Source organism: Kogia breviceps, chromosome 15 (genome assembly GCF_026419965.1).
Source record: "Kogia breviceps isolate mKogBre1 chromosome 15, mKogBre1 haplotype 1, whole genome shotgun sequence".
NCBI lineage: Eukaryota > Metazoa > Chordata > Mammalia > Artiodactyla > Physeteridae > Kogia > Kogia breviceps.
Window position 1 is genome coordinate 193180 of NC_081324.1, and position 17291 is coordinate 210470.

The 17291-nt window shown below is 43.0% G+C and overlaps 1 protein-coding gene across 2 annotated transcripts in view; it reads left to right on the top strand.

Annotated features, from left to right (window-relative positions):
- The window catches only part of PARD6G (par-6 family cell polarity regulator gamma), a 100402-nt gene extending 84336 nt beyond the window's left edge, over window positions 1–16066 (top strand). The window contains exon 4 of one of the 2 annotated variants that reach the window (XM_067014286.1): window positions 13281–15975. In XM_067014286.1, coding sequence (XP_066870387.1) covers window positions 13281–14101 — 821 coding nt within the window. In that variant the 3' untranslated portion in view covers window positions 14102–15975. Of the gene's footprint in view, window positions 1–13280 lie in introns of both variants that reach the window. The other variant, XM_059040486.2, reaches the window with a different exon arrangement.
- The last annotated feature ends 1225 nt before the right edge of the window (window positions 16067–17291 follow it).

Below are 17291 nucleotides of genomic sequence, written 5' to 3' on the forward strand. Positions count from 1 at the left end.
TTGATTTGCATTTCTCTGATGATTAGTGATGTTGAGCATCTATTCATGTGCCTGTTGGCCATCGGTATGTTTTCCTTGGAAAAATGCCTATTCAGGTCTAATGCCCATTTTTTAAACGGTTGTTTGTTTTTTATTGAGTTGTATGAGCTGTTTATATATTTTGGATATTAACACCTTATCAATCATATCATTTGCAAATATTTTCTCCTATTCAGTAGGCTGTCTTTTTATTTTGTCAGTGGTTTTCTTTGCTGTGTAAAACCCTTGTAGTTTAATGATGTCCCATTTCTTTGTTTTTGCTTTTCTTTCCTTTGCCTTAGGGGACAGATCCAAAAAATTATTGCTACAATTTATGTCAAGGAGTGTTCTACCTGTGTTTTCTTCCAAGATTTTTATGGTTTCTGGTGTTACATCTGGGTCTTTAATCCATTTTGAGTTTATTTTTTTATATAGTGTGAGAAAATGTTCTACTTTCATTCTTTTACACGTGTAGCTGTCCAGGTTTCCCAGCACCACTTACTGAAGAGACTGTCTCTTTTCCCCATTGTGTATTCTTGCCTCCTTTGTTATAAATTAATTGACCATAAGCATATGGGTTTATTTCTGAGCTTTTTATTCTGTTTCATTGCTCTATGTGTCTGTTTTTGTGCCACTACCATACTGTTTTGATTACTGTAGCTTATAATAGTCTGAAGTCAGGCAGCATGATACCTCCAGCTCTGTTCTTCCTCAAGATTGTTTTGGCTGTTCAGGATCTTTCGTGTTTACACACACACACACACACACACACACACACACACACACACACACATGTATTTGGCTGCACCAGGTCTTAGTTGCGGCACATGGGATCTTTAGCTGTAGCACATGGGATCTTTAGTTGTGGCAGGCAGGATCTTAGTTACGGCATGCATGCGGGATCTAGTTCCCTGACCAGGGATCAAACCCAGGCCCCCTGCATTGGGAGTGTGGAGTCTTACCCACTGGACCACCAGGGAAGTCCCTCCATATATAGTTTTAAATTATTTGTTCTAGTTCTGTGAAAAGTCTCATGGGTATTTTGATAGGGATTGCATTAAATCTGTAGACTGCCTTGAGCATTATCGTCATTTTAATAATATTAATTCTTCCAATCCATAGCACAGTATATCTTTCCTTCTGTTTGTGTCATCTTCAGTTTCTTTCATTAGTGTCTTCTAATTTTCCAAGCACAGGTCTTTTACCTCCTTAGTTAGATTTATTCCTATGTAATTTATCCTTTTTTCAAATGATTATAAATGGAATTGTTTGCTTAATTTCTGTTTCTGATAGTTCATTGTTAGTGTATAGAAATGCAACAGATTTCTGTATATTAATTTTGTACCTACACCTTTACTGAATTAATTGATGAGCTCTAGTAGTCTTTTGGTGGCATCTTTAGGATTTTCTATGTATAGTATCATGTCATCTGTAAATAGTGACAGTTTTATTTCTTCTCCAATTTGGATTCCTTTTCTTCCTTTTTCTGGTCTGATTGATGTGGTTAGGACATCCAGTACTGTGCTGAATATAAGCGGTGAGAGTTGGCAATGTTGTCCTGCTCCTAATCTTAGTGAAAATGCTTTGAGCTTTTCACCGTTAAGTATGATGTTAGCTGTGGGCTTATCCTATATGACCTTGCTTATGTTGAGGTAGGTTCCCTTTATACCCACTGTAGAGAGTTTTTATCATAAATGGCTGTTGAATTTTGTCAAAAGCTTTTTCTGCATCTATTGAGACGATCGTATGATTTTTATTCTTCAACTTGTGAAAGTGGTATATCACATTGATTGATTTGTGGGTGTTGAACCATCCTATGTATCCCATTTAATCATGGTGTATGATCCTTTTAATATATTGTTGGATTTGGTTTGCTAATAATTTGTTGAGAATTTTTGTGTCTATGTTGATCAGTGATATTGGCCTATAACTTTCTTTTTTGTTTGATAGCTTTGTCTGGTTTTGATTTTGCTGCCCTCATAGGACAAATTTGAAAGTGTTCCTTCCTCTGCAATTTTTTGGAATAGTTTGAGAATGATAGGTGTTAACTCTTTAAATGTTTGGTAGAATTCATCTGTGAAGCCATCTGGTCTTGGACTTTTGTTTGAATTAGTAATCAAAAAACCTCTAACAATTTCATTACTGGTAATTGGTCTGTTCATATTTTCTGTTTCTTCCTGGTTCAGTCTTTGCAGATTGTACACTTCTAGGAATTTGTCCATTTATTCTTGGTTGTCCATTTTATTTGCATACAGCTGTTCACAGTAATCTCTTTATGATCCTTTGTTTTTCTCTGGTGTCAGTTGTAACTTCTTTTTCATTTCTGATATTACTGATTTGGGTCCTCTCTTTTTCCTGATGAGTCTTCCTAAAGGTTTACCAATTTTGTTTATTTTTTCAAGGCAGCAGCTCCTAGTTTGATTGATCTTTTCTGTTTTTTTTTAAGTCTCTATTTCACTTATTTCTTCTGATCTTTATTATTTCTTTCCTTCTACTAACTTTGGGTTTTGTTTGTTCTTTTTCTAGTTCCTTTAGATGTAAGGTTAGGCTGTTTTGTCTGAGATTTTTCTTGTCTCCTGAGGTAAGCTTGTATCACTGTAAACTTCCCTCTTAGACCTGTGTTTGCCAAGTCCCATAGATTTTGGATCGTTGTTTTTTCGTCTCCATTTATCTCCAGATATTTTTAAATTTCTTCTTTGATTTTTTTCAGTGATCCATTTGTTCTTTAGTAGAATGTTGTTTAGCCTCCACATGTTTTTGTTTTTCCAATTTTTTCTTGTAGTTGATTTTCTAGTCTCATATCATTGTGGTTGGAAAAGATGCTTGATATGATTTCTTAAATTTACCGAGACTTACTTTGTGGCCCAGCATGTGATCTATCCTGAAGAATGTTCCACATGCACTTGAAAAGAATGTATATTCTGATGCTTTTGGATGGAATCTCTCTATATATTTAAAAGTCCATCTGGTCTAATGTGTCATTTAAGGCCAGTTTCCTTATTGATTTTGTGTCTGGATGATCTGTTTGTTGATAGTAGTGGGATGTTCAAGTCCCTCACTGTTATTGTGCTACTGTCAATTTCTCCCTTTATGTCTGTTAATATTTGCTTTATGTATTTAGGTGCTGCTCTGTTGGGTACATATATATCTACAGTTGTTATATCTTTTTCTTGGGTGATCCCTTGATCAATATGTAATGTCCTTTGTTACTTGTTACAGTCTTTGTTTTAAAGTCTATTTTGTCTGATGTAAGTATCGTTATCCTGGCTTTATTTTCATTTCCATTTGCGTGGAATAACTTTTGTCCATCCCCTGACTTTCATGTGTCTCTTTAGATCTGAAGTGGGTCTCTTGTAGGCAGCATATACATGGCTCTTGTTTTTGTATCCATATACAGCCATTTTGTATCTTTTGATTGGAGCATTTAGTCCATTTACATTGAGAGTAATTATTGATAGGTACATACTTATTGCCGTTTTAGTTGTTTGAGTTGTTTTGTAGTTCTTTTTTGATACCTTCTTCTTTTGTTCTCTTGTCTTGTGATTTGATGACTATCTTTAGTGTTATGTTTAGAAACTTCTTTCTTTTGTGTGTATCTATTGTAGATGTTTGGTTTGTTGTTACCATGAGGGATGGTAAGTTGCTGATCTTGTAATTTCAAACACATTTAAACAACCCTGCATTTTTACTCCCCTCCCCTCACAATTAACTGTTTTGACTTTAGATTTTACTTTTTTGTTGTTTTTGTATCCCTTAACTACTTATTGCAGGTATAGGTGATTTACTACTTTTGTTTTTTAACCTTCTTACTACCTTTGTACATGGTAGGTTTACTACCTTTACTGTATATTTGCTTTTACTGATGAGCTTTTTCCTTTCATACTTTCCATGTTTCTAGTTGTGGCCTTTTCTTCTTTGCTTAAAGAAGTCCCTTTAACATTTCTTGTAAGGCTGATTTCATGGTGCTGAACTCCTTTAGCTTCTGCTTAGCTGTAAAACTTTTGACCTCTCCATCAAATCTGAACGAGAGCCTTGCCAAATAGAGTATTCTTGGTTGTTGGTTTTTCTCTTTCATCACCTTAAATATATGGTGCTGCTCCTTTCTGGTTTGCAGAGTTTCTGCTGAAAAGTCAGCTGATAGTCTTACTGGAGTTCCCTTGTATGTAACTTGTTGCTTTTCCCTTGCTGCAGTTAATATTCTCTCTTTATCTTAATTTCTGCCATTTTAATTACAGTGTATCTTGGTGTGGTCCTCTTTGCATTGATCCTGCTTAGGACTCTCTACCTCCTGGACTTGGATGTCTGTTTCCTTTCCTAGGTTAGGGAAGTTTCCAGGTAGTATGTCTTCAAATATGTTCTCTGCCCCTTTCTCTCTCTCTTCTCTTTCTGGAAGCCCTATAATGAGAAAGCTAGTATACCTGACGTTGTCCCAGAGGTCTCTTAAACTGTCCTCATTTCTTTTCATTCTTTTTCTCTGTTCAGCTTCAGTGGTTTCCACTACTCTGTCTTCCAGCTAGCTGATCCATTCTTCTGCATCATTTAATCTGTTATTGATTTCTTCTAGTGTATTTTTCATTTTAGATATTGTATTGTCTCTGGTCCTTCTTTCTGTTTTTTTACTCTTTGTTAAAAACTTCTAACTTTTTACTCTGCTCATCCATTCTTTTTTTTTTTTTGCGGTATGCGGGCCTCTCACTGTTGTGGCCTCTCCCGTTGCGGAGCACAGGCTCTGGATGCACAGGCCCAGCGGCCATGGCTTACAGGCCCAGCCACTGCGCGGCATGTGGGATCTTCCCGGACCGGGGCACGAACCTGTGTCCCCTGCATCGGCAGGCGGACTCTCAACCACTGCACCACCAGGGAAGCCCTGCTCATCCATTCTTATCCCACGTTCTTTGATTATCTTTATGATCATTACCTTGAACTATTTATTGGGTAGATTGCTTATCTCCACTTCTCTTAGTTCTTCTGGGTTTTTTCATTTGGAACATGTTCCTCTGTTGCCTCATTTTTCCTAATTTGTTGTTTTTATTTCTGTGTATCTCATATGTTGGTTGCATTTCCTGATCTTAGAGAAGTAGTCCTTTTTAGGAGATGTCCTATGTTCCCTGCGGCACACTGCCCTCTAGTCAGCAGAGCTGTTCGCTCTAGGGCCATATGAGGGCTGCGCTGGCCCTTCTGTTGTGGCAGGATGACTACTGTGGGCAGTCTGGTGGGTGCAGCTGGCCCCGTCTGGTTGTTTGCCAGGCCCTGCCTTGTGCGGAGGCTGCTGGCCTCTGGTTGGCAGGAGCAGGTCACAAGGTGGCTGGCTGCAGAACCCAGGGTGGTCCCAGATCTAGTGCTCACCGTTGGGCAGAGCCTGGTTCTGGCACAGATGGCTGTGGAACCAGGGTTCCTGGATCTACTATTGGTGGGTGGGTCCTGATCCTGACATGGCTGGCTGTGGGATCTACAGTATCCCAAGGCTGGTACTGGCCCACTGTATCCCTGGGCAGCTAGCTGAGGATTCTAAGGTATCTCAGAGCTGGTTTTGGCTTTCTGGTGGGTGGTTCTGGGGACTGGGGGGGTCCATGGGCTAGTTCCAGCTCACTGCTTGGTGAAGCCAGGTCCCGAGGCCTCTGGCTGAAGGGTCCTTGGGCTCCTACAGCTGGTGTCATCCCACTGGTGTGTGGGGCTGAATCCTGGGGTATCCTGATACTGTTGCCAGCCTGCTGACATGTTGCCTGACACCTGAAAAGGCAAGCTGCAGTGATCCTAGGGCCAGCGTCCACCCACTGGTGGGTGAAGCTTGGTCCTGCAGTCTCTGGCTACAGTGGTCCTGGGGCTGGTGTCTGCCTCCTGCTGGTTGGGGCTGGGGCCCAGGGGGTTCTGGGGCTGGTACTTACCCAGTGGTAGGCAGAGCTGGGTCCTGCAGTCTCTGGCTGCAGGGCCATGGGGGTTTTGGATCTAGTTCCAGGGTGTGGTGCCAGGGCCTAGGCCCTCTGGTGGACAGGGCTGTCTGTAGGAGTGGCTGGGGGCTTGGGGGGTCTTGAGGCAGCCTGACTGCTGGTGGGGGTGGGGCTGTGTCCCTGAAGCTGATAAGCTATAGGGAGAATTCAAAAACAGCACTTTCCAGCACAGGTGTCCATGTGGTGGGATGAGTTCCCCAAGGTGGCTGCCGCCAGCGTCTGTGTCCCCAGGGTGAGCTGCAGGTGCCTCCTGCCACTCCAGGGGGCACTCTGAGATCAGCAGGTGGGTGTGACCCAGCCTTCTTTCAAATTACTGCTCCTGCCCTGTGTCCTGGAGCGTGTAAGATTATATTCAGTCTAGTTTTTTTTTTTTTTGATACATCTTTATTGGAGTATAATTGTGTCACAATGCTGTGTTACTTTATGTTGTACACCAAAGCAAATCAGCCATATGCATACACATGTCCCCATATCCCCTCCTTCTGGAGCCTCCCTCCCACCCCTCTAGGTGGTCACAAAGCACCGAGCTGATCTCCCTGTGCTATATGCGACTGCTTCCCACTAGCTATCTGTTTTACATTTGGTAGTGTATATATGTCCATGCCACTCTCTCACTTCGTCCCATCTCACCCTTCCCCCTCCCTGTGTCCTCAAGTCCATTCTCTATGTCTACATCCTTATTCCTGCCCTGAAGCTAGGTTCATCCGTACCATTTTTTTTTCTTTTTTTTTTTAGATCCCATAAACATGCGTTACCATACGGTATTTGTTTTTCTCTTTCTGACTTACTTCACTCTGTATGACAGACTCTGGGTCCGTCCACCTCACTACAAATAACTCAATTTCGTTTCTTTTTATGGCTGAGTAATATTCCATTGTATATATGTGCCACATCTTCTTCATCCATTCATCTGTCGATGGACACTTAGGTTGCTTCCATGTCCTGGCTATTGTAAATAGTACTGCAATGAACATTGTGGTAGATGACCCTTTTGAATTATGGTTTTCTCAGGGTATATGCCCAGTAGTGGGATTGCTGGGTCATATGGTAGTTCTATTCTTAGTTTTCTAAGGAACCTCCATACTGTTCTCCATACTGGCTGTATCAATTTACATTCCCACCAGCAGTGCAGGAGGGTTCCTTTTTCTCCACACCCTCTCCAGCATTTGTTGTTTGAAGACTTTTTGATGATGGCCATTCTGACCGGTGTGAGGTGATACCTCATAGCAGTTTTGATTTGCATTCCTCTAATGATGAGTGATGTTGAGCACCCTTTCATGTGTTTGTTGGCAATCTGTATATCTTCCTTGGAGAAATGTTTATTTAGGTCTTCTGCCTGTTTTTGGATTGGGTTGTTTGGTTTTTTGATACTGAGCTGCATGAGCTGCTTGTGTATTTTGGAGATTAATCCTTTGTCACTTGCTTCGTTTGCAAATATTTTCTCCCATTCTGAGAGTTGTCTTTTCGTCTTCTTTAAGGTTTCCCTTGCTGCACAAAAGCTTTTAAGTTTCATTAAGTCCCATTTGTTTATTTTTGTTATTTCCGTTACTCCAGGAGGTGGGTCAAAAAAGATCTTGCTGTGGTTTATGTCAAAGAGTGTTTTTCCTATGTTCTCCTCTAAGAGTTTTATAATGTCTGGCCTTACATTTAGGTCTTTAATCCATTTTGAGTTTATTTTTGTGTATGGTGTTAGGGAGTGTTCTAATTTCACTCTTTTTACATATAGCTGTCCAGTTTTCCCAGCACCACTTATTGAAGAGGAGGTCTTTTCTCCATTGTATATTCTTGCCTCCTTTATCAAAAATAAGGTGACGTGGGCTTCCCTGGTGGCGCAGTGGTTGAGAATCCGCCTGCCGATGCAGGAGACACGGGTTCGTGCCCTGGTCCGGGAAGATCCCACATGCCGCGGAGCAACTACGTCCGTGAGCCATGGCCGCTGAGCCTGCGCGTCCAGAGCCTGTGCTCCGCAATGGGAGAGGCCACAACAGTGAGAGGCCCGCATACCGCAAAAAAAAAAAAAAAAAAAAAAAAAAAAAAAAAATAAGGTGACGATATGTGCGTGGGTTTATCTCTGGGCTTTCTATCCTGTACCATTGATCTATATTCTTGTTTTTGTGCCAGTACCATACTGTCTTCATTACTGTAGCTTTGTGGTATAGTTTGACGTGGGGGAGCCTGATTGCTCCAGCTCCATTTTTCCTTCTCAAGATTGCTTTGGCTACTCAGAGTCTTTTGTGTTTCCATACAAATTGCAAAATTTTTTGTTCTAATTCTGTGAAGAATGCCATTGGTAATTTGATAGGGATTGAATTGAATCTGTAGATTGCTATGGGTAATATTCAATCATATCTTGGTTATTTAGTAGCTCACTGATTAGCCTCCATGTATTTGTGGATTTTTTTCAGTTTTTTTTTTCCTGTAAGTGATTTCCAATCTCATAGCGTTGTGGTCAGAAAAGATGCTTGATATGATTTCAATTTTCTTAAATTTTCCAAGGCTTGATTTGTGACCCAAGATGGGATCTATCCTGGAGAATGTTCCGTGTGCACTTGAGAAGAAAGTGTATTCTGCCACTTTTGGGTGGAATGTTCTATAAATAATCAGTTAAGTCCATCTCGTCTATTGTGTCATTTAAAGCTTGTACTTCCTTATTTATTTCATTTTGGATGATCTGTCCATTGGTGTAAGTGGGGTGTTAAAGTCCCCTACTATTATTGGGTTACTGTTGATTTCTTCTTTCATGATTGTTAGCATTTGCCTTATGTATTGAGGTGCTCCTATGTTGGATGCATAAACATAATTGTTCTATCTTCTTCTTGGATTGATCCTTTGATCATTATGTAGCATCCCTCCTTATCTCTTATAACAGTTTTTATTTTAAAGTCTATTTTATCTGATACGAGTATTGCTACTCAGCTTTCTTTTGATTTCCATTTGTATGGAATATCTTTTTTCCATCCCTTCACTTTTAGTCTGTATATGTCCCTAGTTCTGAAATGGGTGTCTTGTATACAGCATATATATGGGCCCTGTTTTGTTTTTGTTTGTTTTGTGGGGTGTTTTTTTTTTTGTGGTACACGGGCCTCTCACTGTCGTGGCCTCTCCCGTTGCGGAGCACAGGCTCCGGACGCGCAGGCTCAGCAGCCATGGCTCACGGGCCCGGCCACTCCGCGGCATGTGGGATCTTCCAGACCAGGGCACGAACCCACGTCCCCTGCATCAGCAGGTGGACTCTCAACCACTGCACCACCGGGGAAGCCCTGGGTCTTGTTTTGTATCCATTCAGCCAGTCTGTGTCTTTTGGTTGGGGCATTTAATCCATTTACATTCAAGGTTATTATCGATATGTATGTTCTATTACCGTTCTTTTAATTGTTTTGGGTTTGTTTTTGTGGTTATTTTTCTTCTCTTGTGTTTCCCACCTAGAGAAGTTTCTTTAGCATTTGTTGTAAAGCTGGTTTGGTGGTGCTGAATCCTCTTCGCTTTTGCTTGTCTGAAAAGCTTTTGATTTCTCCATCTAATCTGAATGAGATCCTCACTGGGTAATCTTGGTTGTAGGTTTTACTCCTTCATCACTTTAAGTATATCCTGCCACTCCCTTCTGGCCTGCAGAGTTTCTGCTGAAAAATCAGCTGATAACCTTACAGGGATTCCTTTGTATGTTATTTTTTGTTTTTCCCTTGCTGCTTTTAATATTTTTTCTTTGAATTTAATTTTTGTTAGTTTGATTAGTATGTGTCTTGGTGTGTTTTTCATAGGGTTTATCCTATATGGGACTCTGCACTTTCTGGACTTGGGTGACTATTTCCTTTCCCATGTTACGGAAGTTTTCAACTATAATCTCTTCAAATATTTTCTCAGACCCTTTCTTTTTCTCTTCTTCTTCTGGGACCCCTATAATTCGAATGTTGGTGCATTTAGTGTTGTCCCAGAAGTCTCTGAGACTGTCTTCAATTCTTTTCATTCTTTTTTCTTTATTCTGCTACTTGGCAGTTATTTCCACCATTTTGTCTTCCAGCTCACTTATTCATTCTTCTGCCTTAGTTATTCTGTTATTGATTCCTTCTAGTATATTTTTCATTTCAGTTATTGTGTTGTTCATCTGTTTGTTTGCCCTTTAGTTCTTCTAGATCTTTGTTAAACATTTCTTGTATTTTCTCAGTCTGTGCCTCCATTCTATTTCCGAGATTCTGGATCATCTTTATTATCATTACTCTGAATTCTTTTTCAGGTAGATTGCCTATTTCCTCTTCATTTATTTGGTCTTGTAGGTTTTTACCTTGCTCCTTCATCTGGAAATATTTTTTTGCTGTCTCATGTTTTGTTGTTGTTGTTGTTGTTTTATGAGTGGGATTGTGTTCCTTTCTTACTAGTTGTTTGGCCTGAGGCTTCCAACACTGAAGTTTGTAGGCTATTGGGTGGTCTTGGTGCTGAGATGACGAACTCTCTGAGACCTCACTCCGATGAATATTCCCTGGAGTCTGAGGTTCTCTGTTAGTCCAGTGGTTCGGACTCAGAGCTCCCACTACAGGAGCTTCAGCCCGACCCCCAGCTCAAGAACCAAGAGCCTGCAAGCCGTGTAGGGTGCCAAAAAAAAGAGGACAATAACAAAGCCTAAAATAAAATTAGACTAGGAACCTAACAGATATGTTAGAAATAATATAAAAGTAAAAATACAGATGGATCAACAACCAGAAGGTACAACAGTACCACAATAGTAAAAAAGAGGAGGAAAAAAAGCGGGGGGAAGGCCTCGGCTGTGGAGGGTGGGGCCTAGGCAAGAGTGAGGTTTGGGTCATGGGCGAGGCCTATGCTTAGGACCCACAGGGCTGGAAAAGACCCTGGGGGCTGTGCGGGGTGGGGCTTAGGCTCAATGGAACAGAAGGGGCCAAGGTGTGCCCCCCACTCCTGGTCTCAGAGGGTGGGGGACTTCACCTTGGAGCACAGCAAGCTTCCTGGGCTTGAGTGGGTGGGGCAAACACCCTCCTCTCCTCTCCTCTCCTGCTCCTCCCACAGGGCCCCTCCCACCTGCCTCTCCTGTTCTCCCCTCGGCCTCCTTCCCATGCCTCCAGGACCAATGCAGCCTGTGGGCAGGTTGCCCTGGAGGGCGGGGACCAGCCTGGGAGCTCAGCAGGCTCCCTGGGCCCGAGTGGGTGGGCGATCTCCCTCCGCTTCTCTCCTGCTCCTCCTGCAGGGCCCCTCCCCCTGCCTCTCCTGATCTCCCCAGCCTCAGGGGCCCCATCCTGTCTGGCCTCCAGTTCTCCTCCCCCCTAAGTCCCCACACATCCTACCGGTTCACTTGAGGGTTCCTCCCGTCTCTGTGGGCATCAGGGTCCCCCATCAGTGGCAGGCAAGAGCCCTAGTTGTGGGGAGGCGCTAACTTGGCATCTTCTCACGCCACCATCTTGACTCTGCCCCCTATATTGTGTCTTTATTAAGTTTGATTATTTTGTAATCTTGTGTCTTTCTGACTTCATCTTACTTAGAGATTGTTGAGCTTGGATGTTTACATTTGCACACTTCACCAAGTCTGGGAGTTTTCAGCCATTATTTCTTCCAATATTCCCTCCACCCCTTTCTCTTCTCCTTCTCAGACTCTCACAAGGTATATATCAGTTTGCTTAATGGTGTCCCAGTGATTGTTTATGTTCTGTTCACTTTTCTTTAACCTTCTTTTGTTGTTGTTCCTCAGATATAATTTCTGTTGTCCTATCTTCAAGTTCACTGATTCCTTCTTCTGCCTGCTCAAATCTGCCTTTGAGGCCCCTGTTCAGTAATTTCCATTATTGTAGTTTTCATCTCCAAAATTTCTATTTAGTTTCCTTTTAGGTTTTCTGTCTCTCTGTTGATATTTCCATTTTGTTCACACATTGTTTTCTTGACTTTACCCACATCTCTTTTTTTTTTTTAGTTTTTTAATCATGTCTTAGGCCATTGTTTTAAAGTCTTTGTCTAGTAAATCTGCCATCAGGTTGTTTCAGGGACAGTTTCTAATACTGTTTTCCTTTGGGGCACACTCTCGTTTCTTTGTATGTCGTGTGACTTTTGTTGTTGTTGAATACTGGAGATTAATATAATAACATGGTAGTTCTGCAAATCAGATTCTACCCCTTCCCCAGGGTTTGCTGGGTTTTTGTTACTGTTTTGGGTTTTTTTTTTTTTAATTGTTGGAGGCTATTTGCTGAGTATCAACATTAAGGTGTGAACTTAAGGTCTTCTAAGGTCCTTTCTGAGTCTTTCCTTGAGCATGCACAGTCACTTCTAACTGTCCCCATATATGCAGTTGTTTTTAATGTTGTAAACTTTAAGGTCTGGCTCCCAAAATGAAAAAAAGGTGAAAAATAAAGGGAGAGAAGGGGTGCCAGTTTACTTTAACTCTCCTGGACGTTCCTTCAGGTAGAAGGGGAGGGGCTTGCAACAATGCAGGGAGGTGCAATAGCCACCTACCTCTGTCTACACCTTTGTGATCAGAAGTAGCAGTCTGTAATCAGAGCACAGATGCCTGATGTTTGGAGATCAGCGTCCTTTTTGCCCACCCTGGCCCACAAACTAGGAACAGTGCACAGCTGCCTCCCAGGGTGATGGGGGTGAGCTAGGTAGCTGCTACTGTGCTAAGGGTTGAAACTGAGCAAAATTGACTGCAGTTACTGTCCAATTCTTCCCCTGGAGGTTGAGCCTTCAACGGACTCTCAAGTTCCATATTAGTTACATCAGACAGATTCTGCCCCTGCAGTTGTTGTCCAGGTTGGGAGACGTTCCTGGTGCTTCCTGCTTCACTGTCATTGCAGAATCCAGTCAGCACTTTTAAACCTTTCATCTATGGTTAATTCTCTTAACCTTTCAACCATTCTGTTGGTTGCCTGGAGAGCTAACGTTAAGGAGGTGATTGTGCTTGAACTTGGCATCAAACATTTGCCTGGTGAATATTGCCGGGCCAGCTCACCTGAGGCCAGGACTGCTGTGGGCTCAGCAAAACGATCCATAAAGTTACTGCATTGTGTCTGCATATCATCCAGGAGGTTGAGACTTTCCCAAAAATTGAAGTGTGACAAAATGAATCGATCATTCAGCTCCTGGGCATGTGTGGGAGACTTGTGTTTCAGTCAGTTCTTTATACGGTTTGATTTGCCCATTGCCTCAGACTTCCCTGGGGTCATATCACAAATCAGAGAAGCGGTGGGAAGGTGAGCTGCAGAAGGCTAGGCCTTACCTGGACGGCCCGCCTCAGGCTCCAGGTGTTCGATGCTCTTTGACTTGTGCTTCCGCGTTGCCTGTGAGGTCTCTCCTCTGACTGACTCCTCTGTGCTCTTCCAGAAGAGGCCGAGCACTGCAGCTTCGGGCTGGGCTCGCTGTCCAGGCGGCGGCGCCCCCTGGCCCTGCGGGAGGACGGCCCTCGCCGGCGCACACACCTGCACATCGGCCTGCCCCACGACTTCCGCCCCGTGTCCTCCATCATCGACGTGGACATCCTCCCCGAGACACACCGCCGTGTGAGGCTGTACCGGCACGGCTGCCAGAAGCCGCTGGGCTTCTACATCCGCGACGGCACAAGCGTGCGCGTGGCCCCGCAGGGGCTGGAGAAGGTGCCCGGCATCTTCATCTCCCGTATGGTGCCTGGCGGCCTGGCCGAGAGCACTGGGCTGCTGGCTGTGGACGATGAGGTCTTGGAGGTGAATGGGATTGAGGTGGCTGGGAAGACACTGGACCAGGTCACGGACATGATGATCGCCAACAGCCACAACCTCATCGTCACGGTCAAGCCGGCCAACCAGAGGAACAACGTGGTGCGTGGCAGCCGTGCGTTGGGCAGCTCCGGCCGCTCCTCGGACAGCACGGCCAGCCGCCACAGCCTACCTGCAGCCCACGTCCTGCAGAACTTGCCCCCTGACGAGATGGAGAGCGACGAGGAGGCTGACGTGGTCCTCGAGGGCGTCCTGGAGCCCCGGCTGGTACCCAGGCCGCCACCAGGCAGCCTCGCTCGGGTCAACGGTGCTGGCCTGGCACCCGGCCTGCACAGCCCTGGGCGGGAGGGCAGTGTCCAGAGGCTGCTCAGCTCCCTCCGGTCCGACCCCCGCCACAGCCTGGCCCTGCCCCCCGGAGGGGTGGAAGAGCATGGGCCAGCAGTCACCCTGTAGGGCCAGGCGTCAGGTCAGTTTCCTGAGGGGAAATACTTCTTAAAGTTTTATTCTAGTCTTAAAATAAGAAAAAATTGTATACTGCGCGCCTCCTTTTTGTTGTTTTTACTTATCCCTCCCTTTTCTCCCACAACCCTACTCTTTATTCCAACTTACGGAGAAAAAAGAATATTGTATTTTTGTAGAATTTCTCCACAGCACGTAAAATACATACACATGCACCGTCTGTACGAGGCTGGTTGAGGGTCTAGCACCTTTGTCAAGTGGTAGAAAGGATCTGACCAAGTGCAGAAAATACTTCATTTTTAAATTTTAAAAATATACTTTTAAAAATGAAGCTTTAAAATTACTTTTTAAAAATAGTCGAATTCATGTTTTCATTGTGCTTCCTGCCGACTTGCACTGATTCTGCTGACGGGCCAGAGGCTATGAAGATGGGACGTGGCAGGAAGGTAGAGGCTGGTTTTCAAGAGCACATGCACCCACACCTGGAATAACAAGCATGGCGGTAGAGGATGAATTTCAGAACGTCGCACTGTTTGCAATCCTGTCTCACACAGCGTGAAGTGGTCATGGTGGCCGCAGTGGTGGACTCTCCCCGACAGGCAGTTTTGTGAGCCCATCAGAGGTGGCCTGTTGAGCCTTTGAGGTGAATTTAATTTGGGGAAGAGAGTGGAAGGCACAGCTCACCAGTACCATCTGTGATCAAAAGCCAGCATTTACTCTGAGGTAAAAACCAGTCTTTTCCTGTGGATTGTGACTCTGAGGGCAGTTTTTGAAGTGTTTCCAACACTTCACACAGGCCTTCGAAAGGTCAGTCATTTGGATGTATGGGTTACGTATCTTTGATTTTAAATAACAAGTCACATGGAATGTAAAAATTTTTAACACAAATTAAATTCATTGTCACTTCCTTTGGTATTCTAGCAATAGTCACATATTTAGTAATTTTAAAGGTTTATTCATGTTTCAGCCAATCAAACTTTATATGACCTGTATTTTCTACTTGAATCCAGTGTTGAGGAGAAAATGTTACACTTGTACTTTGAAAACTAAACTTTCACCCAAAAAAGTTTTCATGTAAATACAGGTAAACGTATTTTTGTAGGTTGCCTTTTGGGGAAACTATGTGGCTGCTTCTCCTGTGGTCAGGCACCCCCTGCTGGTAGTGGCAGAACTGACTTTATGGATGGCAGGTTGATAGCAGGTGGAAAACTGTATCTCAATGTGTTCATTTCTCCTGAATTCATTTCTCCTGAATTCATTAAGTGAAAAGCAAATTATTTTTCTTTTGGAAACTATTTATTGGGCTTAAATAGCTTTTATTGAGTAGTTGTGGTCTCCTGCACCTTTGTTTTTGTTATTTGTATGCCAGGATCACTGTCTGTTTTGGTCCTAAGTACAGGGAAGACCAAAGATGCTCCCCTTTGAGGTCTAGGACCCCCAAATTTATGGGCTCCAATGAATTGTACAAGCATTTTTGGGCACCAGGAGTCAGAAGTGGGTTTTTGTTTTTTACTATGACAAGTATTGTAGAACCAAAACTCTTATGCTAACTTACTATCACAAAGGAAATGTTCTTTTATTAAGTTATTGCTGGTTATTGAATATCTTGTCAAATAACTAGGTGTGTTTTTTAAGTAAATGTGAATACTTTTTTAAAGGAAAAAAGGCTTATGCTGAGATTTGTGTGCTATTGTCCTTAATTTTAGGAGTTATGAATTGTCTTGAGCAGCCGCTTGAGTGTATTTTTCTACCCAGGTCTATATTTCTGCAATTTTCTTTTTTTTAAAAAAAAAAGGACAAAAAAAACCTATGTTGTATACACATTAAAGTTTTCTTTTATATCAAAGAATAAAAATTTGTTCTTTGCTGCTTTCAGCTCTGGTCTAAATACTGGGGAGAATGTCTGTTAACGATCAGCAGAGATAAACTCAGCCTAAGGATGAAATACCTAATATTTACCAAGTGCCTCTTGTGTGCCTTTTTTTTTTTTTTTTTTCATGTAATCCTCACACTTCCTCCACAGGCAAGTAGTAGTAGCCCCATTTTACAGATGGGAAAATGAGCTCAAACTCAAGCAGGTAGTAGGGCATTTCAGATAACCAAATTATACTCGTATTTGATAGGAGATGTGTCGTAGGTCCAGAACCTTCTTTTGAAGTCCTTTTGAAAAAGCTTTTCTGAATACTTACTATACAGCTTTTTCAAAATATACCCTGGTTTGCAAAATCTCCATGAACACTTTATCATCATTGACATTACTAAATGTATAATACATCAAGACCTACTCATTCAGTAAATTACAAATGTCAGGGTGACAGCAGCAAACACCAATAACTCTTGGAAGAAAGAGGCACAACTATCTCAGCTTTACCAGTGTGCACCAGCTCGCTAAATCCCCTCACTGACGCTGAGCTGCAGGCAGCCCTTTTCCATTTAGAGTTGGGGGGACTCGAGCATTGGGACAGTCACCCCCGCAGCCTGTGAGGTGGAGCTGAGGCAGGCAGGTACTGAAGCTGGATACATGCTCTGAGTTAGCTCCTGTGATGGAATCGGAGATGCAGGGGCAGATACCTGGCTGACCAGCCAGGAAGTGCAGGTCACTTGACCTCGTAGTAATGCATGTTGCCAGCCCCAGAGCCTGTGACATCTCAGGAGGGCCAACCTTTCAGCTGACAAGGAGACCCTGTCCACGAATCAGTGAGGTTATATAGTATCTCACAGTTTCACACAAAGTAGCCAGAGACAGGGAGCAGGGTCTTGTTGCAAGTCGCAAAGATACCTGTGTAATGCTGGTACTGAGACCCTAATATCAGGTGGCCTGCAAAAAGTATTTCCTGATGGGCAGAAATACTGTTCTATGGTTTACTTTTTATTCCAGCTGCACCTGCTCCTCCAGTCTGCCTCTGACATCAGTCTCCTAAGTATTTCTTACACATCCTAAGTCAATACACAAATTCTTTTTCCCTCTTATGTTTCCTCACTTATTTTGTTTTCTTCTTTATCTTCACAAAAAGATAACTTTCAGGGATTGAGAACTTTGCATTACTGAACAACATTTCCAAGGAATGGCATAAACTGTTATTATGTTAATAAAAAGCAAACAAAATGATTCACCATTCGTTTCCCCAGCCCAGGAAACAAGTGCCATTTTCCACATTCCCTTCCCCAGGGAACTTTAAAAGTA